This window comes from Salvelinus alpinus, chromosome 1 (genome assembly GCF_045679555.1).
Source record: "Salvelinus alpinus chromosome 1, SLU_Salpinus.1, whole genome shotgun sequence".
Lineage (NCBI taxonomy): Eukaryota > Metazoa > Chordata > Actinopteri > Salmoniformes > Salmonidae > Salvelinus > Salvelinus alpinus.
This window is the reverse complement of record NC_092086.1, coordinates 77,424,034-77,442,839: the sequence shown is the minus strand read 5'-3', so window position 1 is coordinate 77,442,839 and position 18,806 is coordinate 77,424,034. Positions and strand designations below refer to the sequence as shown.

The 18,806-nt window shown below is 42.6% G+C and overlaps 1 protein-coding gene across 1 annotated transcript in view; it reads left to right on the top strand.

Moving 5' to 3' along the window:
- LOC139530512 (uncharacterized) overlaps positions 1-18,806 on the top strand; it is a 100,879-nt gene that overhangs the window by 74,732 nt on the left and 7,341 nt on the right. The window contains 10 exon segments of the mRNA XM_071327005.1: positions 4,175-4,346; positions 6,049-6,234; positions 6,620-6,755; positions 8,434-8,531; positions 13,112-13,231; positions 13,766-13,842; positions 14,282-14,457; positions 14,878-15,145; positions 16,041-16,048; positions 18,270-18,281. Of these exon segments, the coding sequence (XP_071183106.1) occupies positions 4,175-4,346; positions 6,049-6,234; positions 6,620-6,755; positions 8,434-8,531; positions 13,112-13,231; positions 13,766-13,842; positions 14,282-14,457; positions 14,878-15,145; positions 16,041-16,048; positions 18,270-18,281 (1,253 nt within the window).

Genomic DNA, 18,806 nt, shown 5'->3' with positions numbered 1-18,806 from the left:
CTTCCACTCACCAAAAGTTCGGCGTCTGAACTGTGCGTTAGATCACCAGCAAGTTAAATAATTGAACACCTGCCATAGCATAGGACCTGAAAAACAAGCCATGATGAACATATTACTCCTTTGCAGCCAGCCCCTCTCCCTTGCCCCCCCTCCACTCCTATCCTCTATCTTCTCTTTCGTTCATCCCCTTCCTCTGTGTGCGGTTTCAGAGGGAGGAAGTAGTTGGCACTTATAGTGTGAATCTCTCTCTCTCTCTCTCTCTCTCTCTCTCTCTCTCTCTCTCTCTCTCTCTCTCTCTCTCTCTCTCTCTCTCTCTCTCTCTCTCTCTCTCTCTCAATTCAATTCAAGGGGCTTTATTGGCATGGGAAACATGTGTTAACATTGCCAAAGCAAGTGAGGTAGGTAATATACAAAAGTCAAATAAACAATAAAAATGAACAGTAAACATTACACATACAGAAGTTTCAAAACAATAAAGACATTACAAATGTCATATTATATATATGCAGTGTTGTAACAATGTACAAATGGTTAAAGCACACAAGTTAAAATAAATAAACATAAATATGGGTTGTATTTACAGTGGTGTTTGTTCTTCACTGGTTGCCCTTTTCTTGTGGCAACAGGTCACAAATCTTGCTGCTGTGATGGCACACTGTGGAATTTCACCCAGTAGATATGGGAGTTTATCAAAATTGGATTTGTTTTCGAATTCTTTGTGGATCTGTGTAATCTGAGGGAAATATGTCTCTCTAATATGGTCATACATTGGGCAGGAGGTTAGGAAGTGCAGCTCAGTTTCCACCTCATTTTGTGGGCAGTGTGCACATAGCCTGTCTTCTCTTGAGAGCCATGTCTGCCTACGGCGGCCTTTCTCAATAGCAAGGCTATGCTCACTGAGTCTGTACATAGTCAAAGCTTTTCTTAAGTTTGGGTCAGTCACAGTGGTCAGGTATTCTGCCACTGTGTACTCTCTGTTTAGGGCCAAATAGCATTCTAGTTTGCTCTGTTTTTTTGTTAATTCTTTCCAATGTGTCAAGTAATTATCTTTTTGTTTTCTCATGATTTGGTTGGGTCTAATTGTGCTGTTGTCCTGGGGCTCTGTGGGGTGTGTTTGTGTTTGTGAACAGAGCCCTAGGACCAGCTTGCTTAGGGGACTCTTCTCCAGGTTCATCTCTCTGTAGGTGATGGCTTTGTTATGGAAGGTTTGGGAATCGCTTCCTTTTAGGTGGTTGTAGAATTTAACGGCTCTTTTCTGGATTTTGATAATTAGTGGGTATCGGCCTAATTCTGCTCTGCATGCATTATTTGGTGTTCTACGTTGTACACGGAGGATATTTTTGCAGAATTCTGCATGCAGAGTCTCAATTTGGTCTCTCTCTCTCTCTCTCTCTCTCTCTCTCTCTCTCTCTCTCTCTCTCTCTCTCTCTCTCTCTCTCTCTCTCTCTCTCTCTCTCTCTCTCTCTCTCTCTCTCTCTCTCTCTCTCTCTCTCTCTCTCTCTCTCTCTCTCTCTCTCTCTCTCTCTCTCTCTCTCTCTCTCTCTCTCTCTCTCTCTCTCTCTCTCTCTCTCTCTCTCTCTCTCTCTCTCTCTCTCTCTCTCTCTCTCTCTCTCTCTCTCTCTCTCTCTCTCTCTCTCTCTCTCTCTCTCTCTCTCTCTCTCTCTCTCTCTCTCTCTCACGCCCCGTGAATGAGGCCGGGAGGACTGCAGCTCAGCGCTCTGCGCATGGCCGCCTGTTTAGTATTCGTCTCACGTCTGGCCGAGGGAGCCGCATTAAATTGGGATCAGGCAGATTAGAGTCTAATATAGTGGGCTATTAAAGGCTGCGAGCCATGGGTTAGAGCCAGAGCAGGGGCCCACTCTCCCAGCATCCTAGAGTAGCCCTGTGTGCTACATGCCCACTTCCCCCCTACCTACCTACTCTCTCACGCCACATATACACACACACACACACACACACACACACACACACACACACACACACGCGCGTGCACGTTCGCAGATGGATGTATGCTTACACGTAGGCACAGACCAACGCACACACACACACACAAACACACACACACCACTTTAGTACAGAGACGGATGCAGGGAGGTCATGTTTTTGGGGGAGATTTTAATTAATTGTCATGTTGTTTCATGTTATGAGGTGCCTCTGCTATTTTGGGTTTTACAACATGAAATACGCAAAGCTATAAAGGTTATTGGTACTATAGTGTGCTTGATGAAGTGTTCTTAGTGTTTGAATAGTTTTGTGATACATGCACATTCAAAGGCTTTTTCCTGGCATTTGTATGATTATTAAGGAGTGATTAAGATGTTTTTATCTTCTATTCGATTTGATTTGCTATTGTTTTCTGTTTTAGTCTTGTCCAGTTAATTCTACACAAGTATCCATAAACTTTGTCCAACTCTGTGAATTCTGCCAAAACATTGATACTCATTGATATACTGTATATTCTCTCCTTAACATTGAACAGGCATTATTGCCTGAGTTGCAGAAGTTGGAACTACTATATTAAACAGAGGGGGATTTGCAGATGGATCATTGGACCATATTACTGAGTGGTCTGACCTTTGTGACATTGGCCATAAAAGACAGATGGTAACAATGTAGGTGACATTCACTGTTATCGCAATGGACCATATCTTCACTACTTAACGTCATCTTCATATTGATTCATACCAGAACTAAATGTCCTAGGGAATATGAGAAAGCTATCCAAACTAGGGTTGTGAAATTCCAAGAACTCTCCCAAAAGCCCCAGGTTTTCAGAATTCATGGTTTGAGGATTTACAGAATCAGAAGGGAATAAGCAAGAATTTTGGGACTTTTGCAACACTAATCCAAACTATTGATAACACAGTGATATGAGGTTGCGTCAAACTGTTTGTTCATTGTTTTGTTTTGCTTGTCAGGAGGTGAAAAAGGAGTTTGCGTGCACTTCAATCAGATGCTATTTCAGACGCTATTTCAGACGCTATTTGAGACGCTATTTCAGATGCTATTTCAGACGCTATTTCAGACGCTATTTGAGACGCTATTTCAGATGCTATTTCAGACGCTATTTCAGACGCTATTTCAGACGCTATTTCAGATGCTATTTCAGATGCTATTTCAGACGCTATTTCAGACGCTATTTCAGACGCTATTTCAGACGCTATTTCAGGCGCTATTTCAGGCGCTATTTCAGATGCTATTTCAGATGCTATTTCAGACGCTATTTCAGATGCTATTTCAGATGCTATTTCAGACGCTATTTCAGATGCTATTTCAGACGCTATTTCAGACGCTATTTCAGGCGCTATTTCAGGCGCTATTTCAGACGCTATTTCAGGCGCTATTTCAGATGCTATTTCAGATGCTATTTGAGACGCTATTTCAGACGCTATTTCAGACGCTATTTCAGATGCTATTTCAGATGCTATTTGAGACGCTATTTCAGATGCTATTTCAGACGCTATTTCAGATGCTATTTCAGACGCTATTTCAGACGCTATTTCAGGCGCTATTTCAGATGCTATTTCAGCGTTTTAATTGCATCTGATTGAAGCGTGTGGAGGCTCCTTTTTCACTCAATCATATGCATTTCCCACTTGGCACCGACATCAATTCAACATTTATTCCACGTCATTTCATTGACAACGTTTATTCAACCAGTGTGTGCCCAGTGGATTACTCCTGCACCTTTACTGAGCTTGGCGACTGGGTGTGCAGTAGATCATCTCAGTGCCTACTGTTCGCTTTGTCTGTTGCATTTGTCAGTGGAGTTAACAATCAAGTTGACTTGCTTATGCGGTTCCTGGGTGTAAGACATAGAGCATTGTTGCAGTACAACAATACTGTATCAAGAACACAATGCACAACAAAACCTCGAACTTCAGTCTTCCCGTTTAATAGTCATTTCGGATTGAGCCTTTACTGTGAATGTGGTTTCAGAGAACGCAGGAACATTGCATTTAAAAGGAGCATTGTCGACCTCAGACTGTAAACATGATACACATACCACAAATACCGATACAGCGAGAGCAGTATACATAACAAACAACATTTCCTCTTCTCAAACAGAGTTTAAAAAAACTTTGCACCTGGAACTACTTCTTATATGGCAATCAAGATACAGCTAGAGCAGTTATAAAGTCTAACTACTTCCTTTTTTCTCCTATCCTTCCAGACATCCCCTATTCCCACTGCTGGCCCTGCTGTTTGAGAAGTGTGAGCAGGCCACCCAGGGCTCTGAGTGCATCACCTCTGCCAGCTTCGATGTGGACATCGAGAACTTTGTGCACCAGCAGGAGCAGGACCACAAGCCATTCTTCAGCGAGGACCCCGACCTGGACAACCTGGTTAGTACCCTGCATGGGGGGCATCTCAATAGTCTAACGCGGCTTTGAAGTATCTCAATAGTCTAGCGTGACTTCTTCATTAAGGAGGCATCTCAATAGTCTTAACGGCTTCCTCATGTTGAGGAAGTATCTCAATAGTCTAACGTAGCTTACTAATGTTGAGGATGATTTGCTTCCTCTACTGGTGGAGGCAGTCATTACATATCCCTTTCACATACGTGCCGTTTTATTTCCCACTCATATCAATTTGTCTTATTTCCTCTCTCACCCTTTCTCATGTACATGGTTCTCTCTTCTAGACTATCAATTAGCTCTCTCTCTCTCTCTCTCTCACATGCAGACACGTCTACCCCTTTCCCTTCCATCTCCTTTGTCTCTCTAAATATTTATTTATATTCACCCTTTCTCTCTCTCTTCCCCTTTCCCACTCTCCCCCCTCATGATCTTTCCCTCCCACCCTTCCATGACAGCTAGCAGTAATTAGAAATTAGGAGAAATAGGGAAGGTGGCTGGGGAGAGAGAGAGATGGAAGGTCGGCTCTCATCATTATGGGGGTACTCGGCCGACAAGTGGTGCGGCAGTCAATTAACCCCGCATCTGTGTGCTTTACGAGGTGCCGGTCGCGGACTGGCCCTGGCACACACTAACTCTTCCACAGGACAGTAATGCTGAAGCTGACTGGCCGAGATGGCACTTGGCTCCCGATTAAACAAGCGGCAGTAATTGGCAGATTTATCTCCTCCTTGGCCAAGCACTTTTCCGCCCCATTCTGGTGCCCTTGAGTGCTGACTTTGAGGGAGTGAGCACTGGGAAGAGAAGCCTGGTTGGAAAAAGGACAAAGTTTGGATCATGGTGAAGGATTTTGAGAGGGCTCATGGATTAGCAGGTGTTATGTCAAGGGCTATCTTAGAACGTTCAGAGACTGACTAGGGCTAGCACATCATTTGTAAGGCACATGAGGGGGCTGTCCAGAAACAACCTCTAGCCCCTGGGCACATCATTGCCAATATTATTATTTACCTTTGGTTCAAACTGGAGAAGGCAACCATGGAGCTAGCCAATGTTGAGCGAGCATAGCATTCAGGCTAGCATGTAGCCTACTTCCCTAGTCATTGAGCCTGCTGGCTTTGCCTCTCTCTTCTCAGATGGTGAAGGCCGTCCAGGTGATCAGGTTCAGCCCTGGGTTCAAATACTATTTCAAATATCTCAATTACTTTCACATACAATTGAAATAAGTGTTCAGATATATTTTTTCTTGAAAAGACAAGAAGTAAATTTTTTTTATGTATTTGGAAATACACTTGGAATGTATTTGAACAATTCAAATACACTGCCTCAAATACACTCCCATGCATTTATCCAGATATTTGAAAATAATATTTGAAGTATCTGAAAATCCTCTTAAATACAATTTATCAAATAACCATTCAAATACTAAAATAAAAGTACATGTTTTTGGCTGTGTATTTGTAAATACTCAAATACACACCAATTATTTTATTTTTTTACCAGATACTCAAATACAAATGCATTTGAACACAGGTCTGCTAAGGTTACACCATTCTAAAACTGGAGAAATCAACACGAGAGCTAGCTAAAGTTGAGCCAATCTAGACTAGCATTCAGGCTAGCATGTAGCGTCCTTCCTTCCCCAATCATTGAGCTTGCATATATTCCTCTCTCTCTCTCTCTCCCTCCCGAGATGGTGAAGGCCATCCAGGTGCTGAGGATCCACCTTCTGGAGCTGGAGAAGGTTAACGAGCTCTGCAAGGACTTCTGCAACCGCTACATCACCTGCCTCAAGACCAAGATGCACAGCGACAACCTGCTTCGCAATGACCTGGGCGGGCCCTACTCGCCCTCGCACACCTCGCTCAGCCTGCAGCAGGTAAGGCGGACACTTACACATATGTTGCATGCACTTACGTACAAACTCTAAACATAGTGTATCTGGTATGCACTTTCAAGGAGCCAACTACGTTAATGTTTTCGTGTTTTTCTGAAGGACCATTATACTTGTGTCCAACCATCTGAGACGTATTCATTAGTCTAATACATTGTGTAACGTTTGGATAGAACGTTTTGAAGAACAGATATGTCTCCTACATGTAGCACTAAGGAATCATCAGCTCTGTTCATGGCATTTTTATCCCCAACATTCAGTACTTTCATGTTTCAAGTTTCAAATTGTATTAGTCGTATGTACATCCTGAACGGCCCTCCTCAACCCCCTTACTGGTTCCTTCTCTTCCTATGACCTCTGACCTCACCAGGACCTCCTCCAGACATCCTCTCCGTCCATGACATCAGTCTCCAGCTCCGTCAACTCCTCGGGCATCATGGTGCACACCGGGACCCTGCAACAGGGTAACATTGCCATGACTACCATCAACTCCCAGGTGGTGTCAGGTGAGAAGCCTTTCCACCTTCCTCAACCCAGTTCTATGGGTACCTCACCTTCCCTGATATTACATCATACAACAAGTGTCCCTTATACCTCTACATTGTAGTGACATGGGCAGAAACAGTGTATGTACAAATTGTACAAAGTGTTCTACTCTGCATGCACAACATTTAAAATGAAAACAACATTAGAGTGAGAGAAGGTTTAGCCACAATGTTTTGCATTAAGTATTTATCAATTATTATTTCAGCAACTGCTTGCTGGTAGGTCACATCATATCCTACGTCAAATGGAGGCTGTTGACATATAATTATGAAAATACATTTTGTGTTAATGGTGTTCTACACTATATACACAAAAGTATGTGGACACCCCTTCAAATTTGCCACACCCGTTGCTGACAAGTTTTTAAAATCGAGCACATAGCCATGCAATCTCCATAGACAAACATTGGCAGTAGAATGGCCCGTACTGAAGAGCTCAGTGACTTTTAACGTGGCACCGTCATTAGATGACAACTTTCCAACAAGTCAGTTCGTAAAATTTCTCCTCTGCTAAAGCTGCCCCGGTAAGTGCTGTTATTGTGAAGTGGAAACTTCTAGGAGCAACAATGGCTCAGCCGTGAAGTGGTAGGCAACACAAGCTCACAGAACGGGACTGCCGAGTGCTGAAGCGCATAAAAATTCTCTGTCCTGGGTTGCAACACTCGCTACTGTGTTCCAAACTTCCTGTGGAAGCAAAGTCAGCACAAGAACTGTTCGTTGGAAGCTTCATGAAACAGATTTCCATGGCCTAGCAGCTGCACACAAGCCTAAGATCACTATGCACAATGCCAAGCCTCGGCTGGTGTGGTGTAAAGATCACCGCCATTGGACTCGCATTGGACTCGGAAATGCGTTGGAGCAGTGGAAACACGTTTTATGGAGTGATGAATCGAGCACAAAGCGAGATACATACAGAAATGGTTTGTCGAGATCGGTGTGGAAGAACTTGACTGGCCTGCACAGAGCCCTGACCTCAACCCCATCAAACACCTTTGGGATGATTTGGAACACCGACTGCGAGCCAGGCCTAATCACCCAACATCAGTGCCCAACCTCACTAATGCTCTTGTGGATGAATGGAAGCAAATCCCCGCAGAAATGTTCCAACATCTAGTGGAAATCCTTCCCAGAAGAGTGGAGGCTGTCATAGCAGCAAAGGGGGACCAACTCCATATTAATGCCCATGATTTTGGAACGAGATGTTCGACGAGCAGGTGTCCACATACATTTGGTAATGTAGTGTATATCACTCAAAAGTGTGGCTGGGTTTCTTGTTATTATGCACAGCAAAAAGTTACCCCTGCCCTCCGGAAATCCCTTTCAACTTAGAATGATAATCTCATTCCATCTTTCTCTTTGATCGCAAGACATTCAAAGCTCAAATTAATACCCGTGATTAGAGAATCTAAATTAGTGCTAATTAGTAGCAAAAGAACAACTCATGAAAGAATACAGCTTTTTTTTTCGTGCTTCATTCGCACCGACGTGCTTTTGCCTTCCTTGTTTACATGTTGTTGTTGTTGTTATTGTTTTGGTAGGGTTAGATAATAGAGCTCTCGAGCCGAAATGGTGCAAGGCCGACTGCTTTTCACAGAAGAAGAAGCCACTCGACTCTTATGACCGCAAATTATCCCCTCAGGTGGCACCTTGTATCAGCCGGTTGCCATGGTGACATCGCAAGGGCAGGTGTTAACCCAGGGACTCCCCCAGGGGACCATCCAGATCCAGAATTCACAGGTGAGGCCGTCAGCTGCTCTTCTAGCATATACCTGCCTCTCCTGCCATAAGATGTAGAGATGGATAATGTCTAACAACTCCAAATAATCTCACTGTCATGCATACCATTGTTTTTGCTTGCCATTAGCTGTCATCAAGTGGTGGGCCTCTCTGTTATGAACATGATACGACAGTGTGAAATGAATATTAGAGTAATAGTGTAATAGCTAACGTGTCATTGGTAAACTTATGACATTTCAGCACACTGTTTTTGCAAGGTATCACTTGTTTATTATGCTAATGTTTCAGCCTTTAGCCTATGTGCTAACGTTTCCTCCTTGACAAAATGTTAGTACAATAAACAAGTGACTTGTTTATTTTAATTTGAAGTCCAACACACCTGCAAAGAAAGCTCTAAATGTCAGAGTTTGCGAGTGCATGTCCCTTTAAACTCCTGCAATCCCCATGGCCTGAAGAACCTCACATAGGTGGTCAATATTTGAGTCAGACTGTCAGACCACCCGTATGCTCGCCTACGGAGCAGACTGTGGGGTGCTCTGCTCTGCAGGCGTATTAGAAAGCCACAGTGTCAGCCAGGCAGGTAATTCTGTGTTTGACAGACAGCGGCGGCCTCAGTGAATACCCAGGACCCAGCCGAGGCGGCACTCTACACGTGGTCTGGGAATAGAGTGCAGCCCCGTAGCTACATCACCGACAAGCTCCCGGTAATGATACCCCGGCTTGGTGCCGCCAATTAATTCAACCCCGCTTTTCCGGAACACAAATTCCCAGTGCCGAGGGGGATAGGGGGAGGGATTTCCACGTGACACCCCAGCTGCACCTGTAATAAGGCTTATTTTATACTGTGTGTGTGTGTATGTGTGTGTGTTTGTGTTTCATATATTTACAGTGCCTTTAGAAAGTATTCACACCCCTTGACTTTTTCAACATTTTGTTGTGTTACAGCCAGAATTTTAAATTAATGATTTTTTTTTGAAGTGTCACTGGCCTACATACAATACCCCATAATGTCAAAGTGGAATTATGTTTTTATAATTTTTTACAAATTAATTAAAAATGAATACCTGAAATGTCATGAGTCCATAAGTATTCAACCCCTTTATTATGGCAAGCCTAAATAAGTTCAGGAGTAAACATGTGCTTAACAAGTCACATAAAATGCATGGACTATCTGTGTGCAATAATAGTGGTTAACATGACTACATCATCTCTGTACCCCACATATACATTTATCTGTAAGGTCCTTCCGTTGAGCAGTGAATTTCAAACAAAGATTCAACCACAAAGACCAGGGAGGTTCTCCAATGCCTCACAAAGAATGGCACCTATTGGTAGATGGGTAAAAAAAGAAGCAGACATTGAATATCCCTATGAGCATGGTGAATTTATTAATTACGCTTTGAATGGTGTAACAATACACCCAGTCACTACAGGCGTCCTTCTTAACTCAGTTGCCGGAGAGGAAGGAAACCGCTCAGAGATTTCACCATAAGGCCAATGGTGACTTTAAAACAGTTACTGAGTTTAATATCTGTGATATGAGAAAACTTTGGATGGATCAACAATATTGTAGTTAGTCCACAATAATAACCTAAATGACAGAGTGAAAAGAAGGAAGCCTGTACAGAATACAAATATAATAAAGTCACATAATTAGTTAAATAAAGTCCACCTGTGTGCAATCTAAGTGTCACATGATCTGTCACATCATATCAGTATATATACTCCTGTCCTGAAAGGCCCCAGAGTCTGCAACACCACTAAGCAAGGGGCACCACCAAGTAAGTGGCACCATGAAGACCAAGGAGCTCTCCAAACAGGTCAGGGACAACGTTGTGGAGAAGTACAGATCAGGGTTGGGTTATAAAAAAATATCTGAAACTTTGAACATCCCACGGAGCACCATTAAATCCGTTATTAAAACACAAACCTGCCAAGAGAAGGCTGCCCACCAAAACTCACGGACCAGGCAAGGAGGGCATTAATCAGAGAGGCAACAAAGAGACCAAAGATAACCCTGAAGGAGCTGCAAAGCTCCACAGTGGAGATTGGAGTATCTGTCCATAGGACCACTTTAAGCCGTACACTCCACAGAGCTGGGCTTTACGGAAGAATGGACAGAAAAAAAGCCATTGCTTAAAGTTAAAATAAGCAAACATGTTTGGTGTTCTCCAAAAGGCATGTGGGAGAATACCCAAACATATGTAAGAAGGTACTCCGGTCAGATGATACTAAAACTTAGCTTTTTGGCCATCAAGGAAAACGCTATGTCTGGCACAAACCCAACACCTCTCATCACCCTGAGAACACCATGTTTTTCATCGGCAGGGACTGGGAGACTGGTCAGAATTGAAGGAATGATGGATGACGCTAAATACGGGGAATTTCTTGAGGGAAACCTGTTTCAGTCTTCCAGAGATTTGAGACTGGGACGGAGGTTCACCTTCCAGCAGGAAAATGACCCTAAGCATACTGCTAAAGCAACACTCAAGTGGTTTAAAGGGAAACATTTAAATGTCTTGGAATGGCCTAGTCAAAACCCAGACCTCAATCCAATTGAGAATCTGTGGTATGACTTAAGATTGCTGTACACCAGCGGAACCCATCCAACTTGAAGGAGCTGTAGCAGTTTTGCCTTTAAGAATTGGCAAAAATCCCAGTGGCTAGATGTGCCAAGCTTATAGAGACATATCTTAAGAGACTTGCAGCTGTAATTGCTGCAATAGGTGGCTCTACAAAGTATTGACTTTGGGGGGGTGAATAGTTATGCACGCTCAAGTTTTCTGTTCTTTTGTCTTATTTCTTGTTTGTTTCACAATAAAAAATATTTTGCATCTTTAAAGTGGTAGAAATGTTGTGTAAATCAAATGATACAAACCCCCCAAAAATACATTTTAATTCCACTAAGTAAAACTGCAAAAAATGTGGCAAAGAAATGGTTGCATCATGTTATGGGTTTCTTTGTCATTGGCAAGGGAGTTTGTTATGATAAAAATAATCTGATTAGAGCTAAACACAATCCTAGAGGAAAACCTGGTTCAGTCTGCTTTCCAAAAGACACTGGGAGAAAATTCACCTTTCAACAGGACAATAACCTAAAACGCAAGGCCAGATATACACTGGAATTGCTTACGAAGACGACATTTAATGTTCCCGAGTGGCCTAGTTACAGTTTGACTAAAATCAGCTCGAAATTTTATCACAATATTTAATGTCTGTCTAACAATGATTAACAACTAAGTTGACAGATCTTGAAGAATTTTGTAAAGAATAATGTGCAAAATATTGTACAATCCAGGTGTGCAAAGCTCTTAAAGACTTACCCAGAAAGAGTCACAGGTGATTCTAACATGTTTTGACTCAGGGGATTGAATACTTATCTAATCAAAATACTGTATATTTGTGTTTTATATTTCATGTTTTCTTTTACAAAAAACTTTTTCTTCCACCATCACATTAGAGTATTTTGTGTAGCTCATTGACAAAAAATGACGATTAAATCAATTTTTATCCTTTTTATACCTTCTGAAGGCACTGTATATCAGAATCAGTTGGGAGCCATTCCATTTTCATGACTTTCCAATGCCTGCATGAAATGATTAAGAATATTTTTTAGCTGAGTATATTTATTGATCTATTCAGACATTTTGTACTGCCAATTTATGCGTGGTGCAGAAGAAATCTTCATATTTTTGCCTCAAAAGTGTTTTAGCCATTGCAAATGGGTTGTTAAATATGAATGAAGGATCCTCACTTTGATACTGTTTGCGCCAATGCCATAGGAAATATTTGTTTTGTGTGTGGACCAGAGGTGAATTTTTTTTAGATTAAAGACATTTTGGAATTCATGCATAGTGATCTCATGCCACTGTATATGCCTTTTTTTATTTTGTATGCCATTTAGCAGACGCGTTGCAAGTGCCATCCTCTACTAACTGAGCTATAGAGGACCATTGGACTCTGTGTGTGTGTGTGTGTGTGTGTGTGTGTGTGTGTGTGTGTGTGTGTGTGTGTGTGTGTGTGTGTGTGTGTGTGTGTGTGTGTGTGTGTGTGTGTGTGTGTGTGCGTGCGCGCACATGCATGTGCATGTGTTTTCTTGACGCCAGTGTGAGCATGGACATGGTTTAAACTAGTTAATTGCCACTGAGTACTCCCCACCCAACTATACTGTAAAATAGAAATCGGAGATTTCTTGAATAAGTGCTTTTTCATAATTTTCTCAACCACCCACGGAGTTGGAACAAAACTCTTATCAAAGCCAAAGTTTTAGTTACAAGCTATCTACTTGTACTGTCTTGTTTTTGCACAATTTGCCAGGTTTTTTAGGCACATTTCTCATCGTAGTTCTTTCAGCTAGATCAGACCGGCCTCCTAGATTTCTCTGAGTCAAGGGTGTTGTGAATCGACGTTCCTTTCTCGCCTTTTTATTTTAAGTATCATTACTCAAATTGGGTTGCTATGGCGATGGTGAAGAGGGCGGTTCTGCCCTTGCCAAAGAGACGGATAATTGGCACTGTCTCTTTGTTACCGTGGCAACAATAACACCCCATCCCTCTCTCCATCCCTCTCTTCCATCCAAGGTAAACCTGGACTTGGCTTCACTCTTGGACAGTGATGACAAGAAGCACAAGAACAAGAGAGGGGTCCTGCCCAAGCACGCCACCAACATCATGCGCTCCTGGCTCTTCCAGCATCTCATGGTGAGCTAGCAACATTAGTGTTCACATCAATGTTAAGATGTTGGATTTACAGTAGCCACAGAGCTAATATTCATCCCTATTCCTTTGGTTAAGCTATAGAAGAAGTTATTGAGAAGAGTCGAGCTATGGAGGAAAATCAGGGTGAAGGGTTTAGAGCTAATGATGTCAGGGTTGGAGCTGTGTATGACTGAAGGCCTCATCCAGAAACAACCCACATAGCTTCTACCTAGTAGGCACTTGTAGTGATCTGAAATAATGAATTGAATATCTCCATGAATTAATTGAATAGGTATAAGCAATATGGTAGTTCCACTCCCTCAGATAGGCTATGAAGAATTAGATTTATGGGCTAAGGATTGTTTCTGGCCAAGGCCTGAGAATACAAGGTGTTGGGGCATGGGTCAAAGGTTTAGGGAAGTTGAGAGTTTAGGGGTGAGGGGAGGGTTTGAACTATTCATTCACAAAACTACTAATTGAAATTGATTAAACTTTACTGATGGCATCCTAAATATCTTAAATCTGTCCCTTTTGTAGCATCCCTACCCAACAGAGGACGAGAAAAGACAGATTGCAGGACAAACAAATCTGACCTTATTACAGGTCAACAACTGGTAAGATTGTAATACTACTACTGCAAATGCACTAGGAGATGAAAATCAGCTGGTTAAAAGTATGGATGAAATCAATAGAAATGTTGAATGTTCAGAGTGAATGTTGATGAGTTCAAACTTCAGTGCTATGCTTTATCACCTGATGGTGATTCACAACATAGTGGCGCCATCTACTGGTCTACAAATGTTCTCAGTATCATAGAGTACGACATTCTTACAGAGAAAAAAGGTCTCTCTCTCTCTCTCTCTCTCTCTCTCTCTCTCTCTCTCTCTCTCTCTCTCTCTCTCTCTCTCTCTCTCTCTCTCTCTCTCTCTCTCTCTCTCTCTCTCTCTCTCTCTCTCTCTCTCTCTCTCTCTCTCTCTCTCTCTCTCTCTCTCTCTCTCTCTCTCTCTCTCGCTCTCTCGCTCTCTCGCTCTCTCGCTCTCTCTCTCTCTCTAGGTTTATCAACGCTCGCAGGCGCATCCTCCAGCCCATGCTGGATGCCAGTAACCCAGACCCAGCTCCCAAGGCTAAGAAGATGAAGTCCCAACACCGTCCAACCCAGCGCTTCTGGCCAGACTCCATTGTTGCTGGCGTCTTGCAGACACATGGACCTCACTCTAACAACGCTGACAGTACGTCACTAAACCATTCAAACGCTCTGTCAATGTCTACTTGTCTGTTTCAAAACTCTGGCTAAAGATTGGTTGAGTCATCATGATTCTCTTGATATTTCAACATAGTTTCCTTGTTATTTCAACCTACTTTATAAGGGTAATCATTTTGCATCAATGTGCATAGATAGTGTGCACTTGCGCACTCATCCTCATGGATTTAAAAGCAATGGATCAGTGAATACAATACATTGAATATTGGCATGGGCTATAGTGATCCCACCACATTACACCAGTTCATTCTTTTTAATCTCAGTAGGGGGGGTGAATGAGTGCACACTTTGATGAGAAGGATATAGAATCGAAGGCAGTTATAATGTCATGTTTGTGTTTCTTAGTGTGTAAACCCTGCGTTGCCTGCTTCTCCTTCTTCTCATACAGACCCCCTAGGCTTGGACAGCCTCCAGCCCCTGTCCTCTGACTCAGCCACCCTGGCCATGCAGCAAGCAATGCTGGGTGGAACCGACGACTCCATGGATGGCACAGAGGAAGAGGAGGAGGAGGAGGAGGAGGAGGAAGAGGAAGTTATGGAGGAGGACGAGGAAGATGAGGAGGAGGAAGAGAGCGAGGGAGGGAGACGTATATCCGGCGGCGGAGGAAGGAGAGATCTGGGCATGGAGCATAGAGAGGGGCTAGAGTAATGAGATGTGTTAAAGGACAACGTGACCTTTTGACACCTGGGTTGTGTTCAGTAGTCACCAAAACAGAAGAAAACAGACTGAGACAGAAAGGGACTACCTGGATTTCTCCACTAAGAAATTTGTTTTGTTATGGGTGCTCTAATGAACACAATTCAGACCATACTTTCCCTCCACAAACCACACCTCCATTCAATCTTAACCCCTGCCCAGCCCCTAGATTCAGGCAACAGTCACACCTTGAATGGGCCTTTTGTTTTTTCTACCATGGATTTCTGTCTAGAAACTACAGATCCGTCCCATCAGAACTCTTAAGAAGGAAGATCCTATATGAGGATTAGGGGTCTGAAGGTGTCCTAAAATGGTCACCATAAATTGTGTGTCCTAGAATGGACACCATACTCTGTGGACTAGTGGGTCACCCCAAACCTCTTATGTTTTATTACTGACAAAACAATGACAACTATGAGTTGCTGTATGTGAGTTGATTGTGAACTTGTACTGTAGGTCTATACCTGGCCGTCACGTTGGGTTCCATGCTTTGGAATCATCCAAGCCTTAGTCCGTTTCAGATTGACTCCATGAACACGATGTTGTCATTATGTTTTCCGCACACATTTTCATAATGTTGATGACGAGCGATTTTTCACTGCAACAAAATTGATGTTTTCGGGCATGATTAAAAAAACGTTTCATTCTTTGAGGCCAAGAGCAAAAACTGCACAAAGTATGTATATTAGATGTTTTGACGTTTGCGTTACATTGCTGAAGGCTTGCATATTTATAAACAATTTCCTTCGAGCTTTCAGAAGACTGTTGAAATGGCACCTTTGTAGAAGGCACAAAGTAACTGCTGTGATTTTCTGGAGGTCTTGCAATTGAGAAAACTGAGTTAGTGAATCTGAGTTATCGAAGTTACTGATGGCCAATCAAGGTGACAAAATCTCAAGACTGGAAAGAAATACTCTATGTCACATTGAGGATTCACATTACAAACCAAACACTGCCTTGGTAACAGTGTCTCAATGAGTTAAAGAAAAACATACCGACATGAAGAGAAATGGAATTGAATCCTCAATTTAAAGAACTAACATCTTTAAGTGAAAACCTTTGCAAGAAAAAGACAATTTAAAGGGAAAGCCTGCATATTTAAAGGGAAGAGTTAAATTCCTGAAACGATTCTCTATGTTTCACGTTAAGGATTTGAAGAAACTGTGAAAACTAAGTTCAACCCTCTTTTTGTGCTAAATGAAATCCACAAAATTAAGCCACCCGTTTTCTAATGTGATGTCTAGAAAAGAAAAGAAAAACCTGTTCTTGAATGTTCATTGAGATTGGTCTTTGTGAATTATGTTCTTCATTATAAACTGGGTGGTTCGAGCCCTGAATGCTGATTTGCTGACAACCGTGGTATACCACGGGTATGACAAAGCATTTCTTTTTACTGCTCTAATTACGTTGTTAACCAGTTTATAATAGCAATAAGGCACCTCGGGGGTTTGTGGTATATGGCCAATATACCACGGCTAAGGGCTGTGTCCAGGCACCTAAGAACAGCACTTAGCCGTGGTATATTTGCCATATACCACACACCCTCGTGCCTTATTGCTTAATTATACATTTTCTTGATTGCTTATTTTTTTTAAATGGTTCTTCCAGAGCAAGTGACTAGGGATTTCATTTTTTGGGTTTGTGCACATTGTTGTCATAATCTATTGTTTCAATAGACAATTTTTATAATTAAAATAGATAAAGCTTCTAGTTTGAGTATCCTTTCTGAGGCAGGAAGGTGTGTGCATATGACAGTGGTCACACACAGTGTGTATATTAGGGCAGCCTCAGTCAGCTTACTATTGACACTTTTGTGAGTATCGTGACAGGCCTACCTCTCCTCCCTGTGGCCAGATTGGGTATTACAATCAAAATAGTACAAATTACATCAAAAACAACTGCACGCTGTTAAAGGGCTAAAGATACCCCACATAAATTGTCATGAATCTGTGTCTGTTGCTCATTGTTTAATCTTACGCCATTGCTCCTGTCAGAAAAGTTCACCCAAGCCACACTACCTGTTGCATGCTGACAGTAACCCAACACTGGGCCTCTGCTTTTCAAACAAGAAAGACCACTTCTGTATTAGACAATAACCACAGTTCTCCACAAATTACAGATGAAGCTCAGACTAAACGGCCTCAATGTAGAGCAACCTCCCACATTTCCTTGTCATGTCTTTTATATCCCAACCTCTGGTTGTTTATCAAACCTGTGATTTGGTCTTGCTGGAGTACCACCCCCATGTCTTCCCACCTTTAAATTTGGGTGACCCATGTACTGTAAGTAGAGAGTATCAAAAAACATTTGCTGAATATGATACAAGTCTGGGATCTTCTGTAGATGGCCGTTATACATTGATTTCAGACATTCACACACGCACACATATATACACACTTGTATCCTTGACCTACTTCATTGTAGATGGCCACCACACGCACACACACACACACACACACACACACACACACACACACACACACACACACACACACACACACACACACACACACACACACACACACACACACACACACACACACACACACACACACACACACACACACACACACACACACACACACACACACACACACGTAATAAAATACCCCAAATTCCTAAAATCATTGTATCTGTATTTGGACTACATATGACCAAGCATTCCATGATTGCCATTAGGGTTGTGGTATGGCACGTTGTTCTACATTGCACTAGTTACCAGTCATTCAGTTCCTCTGAAGTTATCCATCCTAGCAGCAGCACTGAAATAGCTGTAGCAGACAGGGCCTAACTCTAACTACCATTCTCAATACTGTATGCTAGCAGCAGCAGCAGTTCTGGAGCCAACCTTAGGTATAAATAAGAGGGGAAATTAGAGAGACAGGAAAAGCCACTGGTGCTTGGGTCTTGTTTGAAGTGGGCTGCTGCCATGGCAGTCGAGCATGGTTGGGACCTCAGTGAAGAGGCTGGGCAGTGGGTCATATGCACACACACAAACGTGAACACACACACGTAAGTACAGACACACACACACACAGTCGCCACTCCCTCCTCCCACCCCAGACACACCTCACCACACAGCAGCCAGCCCTGTAGGTCTGTGGAGTTGCGGAGACACCACTGCCATCTGGGCACTAACATACAGCAGCAGTAATTAGATCCATAGACCCAGGACCCAGGCCCAGTCCAGCCCAGTCCCAGCCTGTCATATAGCAGGGCCCTCACGGACAACTTAAGGGCCTCGCCAACACAGCTCTGGTCTTCAGAGAGGCGTTTGGTTCAGTTGTCTCACTGCATTTCCTTACTGGATTTCCATCTTGCAGTCACTGGTCACTGGAAAGAGCAAGCGGATTGAAGGTAACATGGAAGCTGTTTATCATTGTATTGTAGAAGATGTGTAATGGAAATGATTGAAAGGCTGTTGACATTTAGGGAGATAGAGATGTGTAGAATAAGTGGTACTTGTACCAAGGGTTTAAAGTACTTTGATGCATGTTTGGTATTTACGGTATTGTCAATTGAAGAAAAATATCTGAGAAACAATTTTCTCTTCTCATCCTTTGCCATAGTTTTGCATACTGTTTTGATGATTACTTCACACATTGAATACCAGTTTTATTT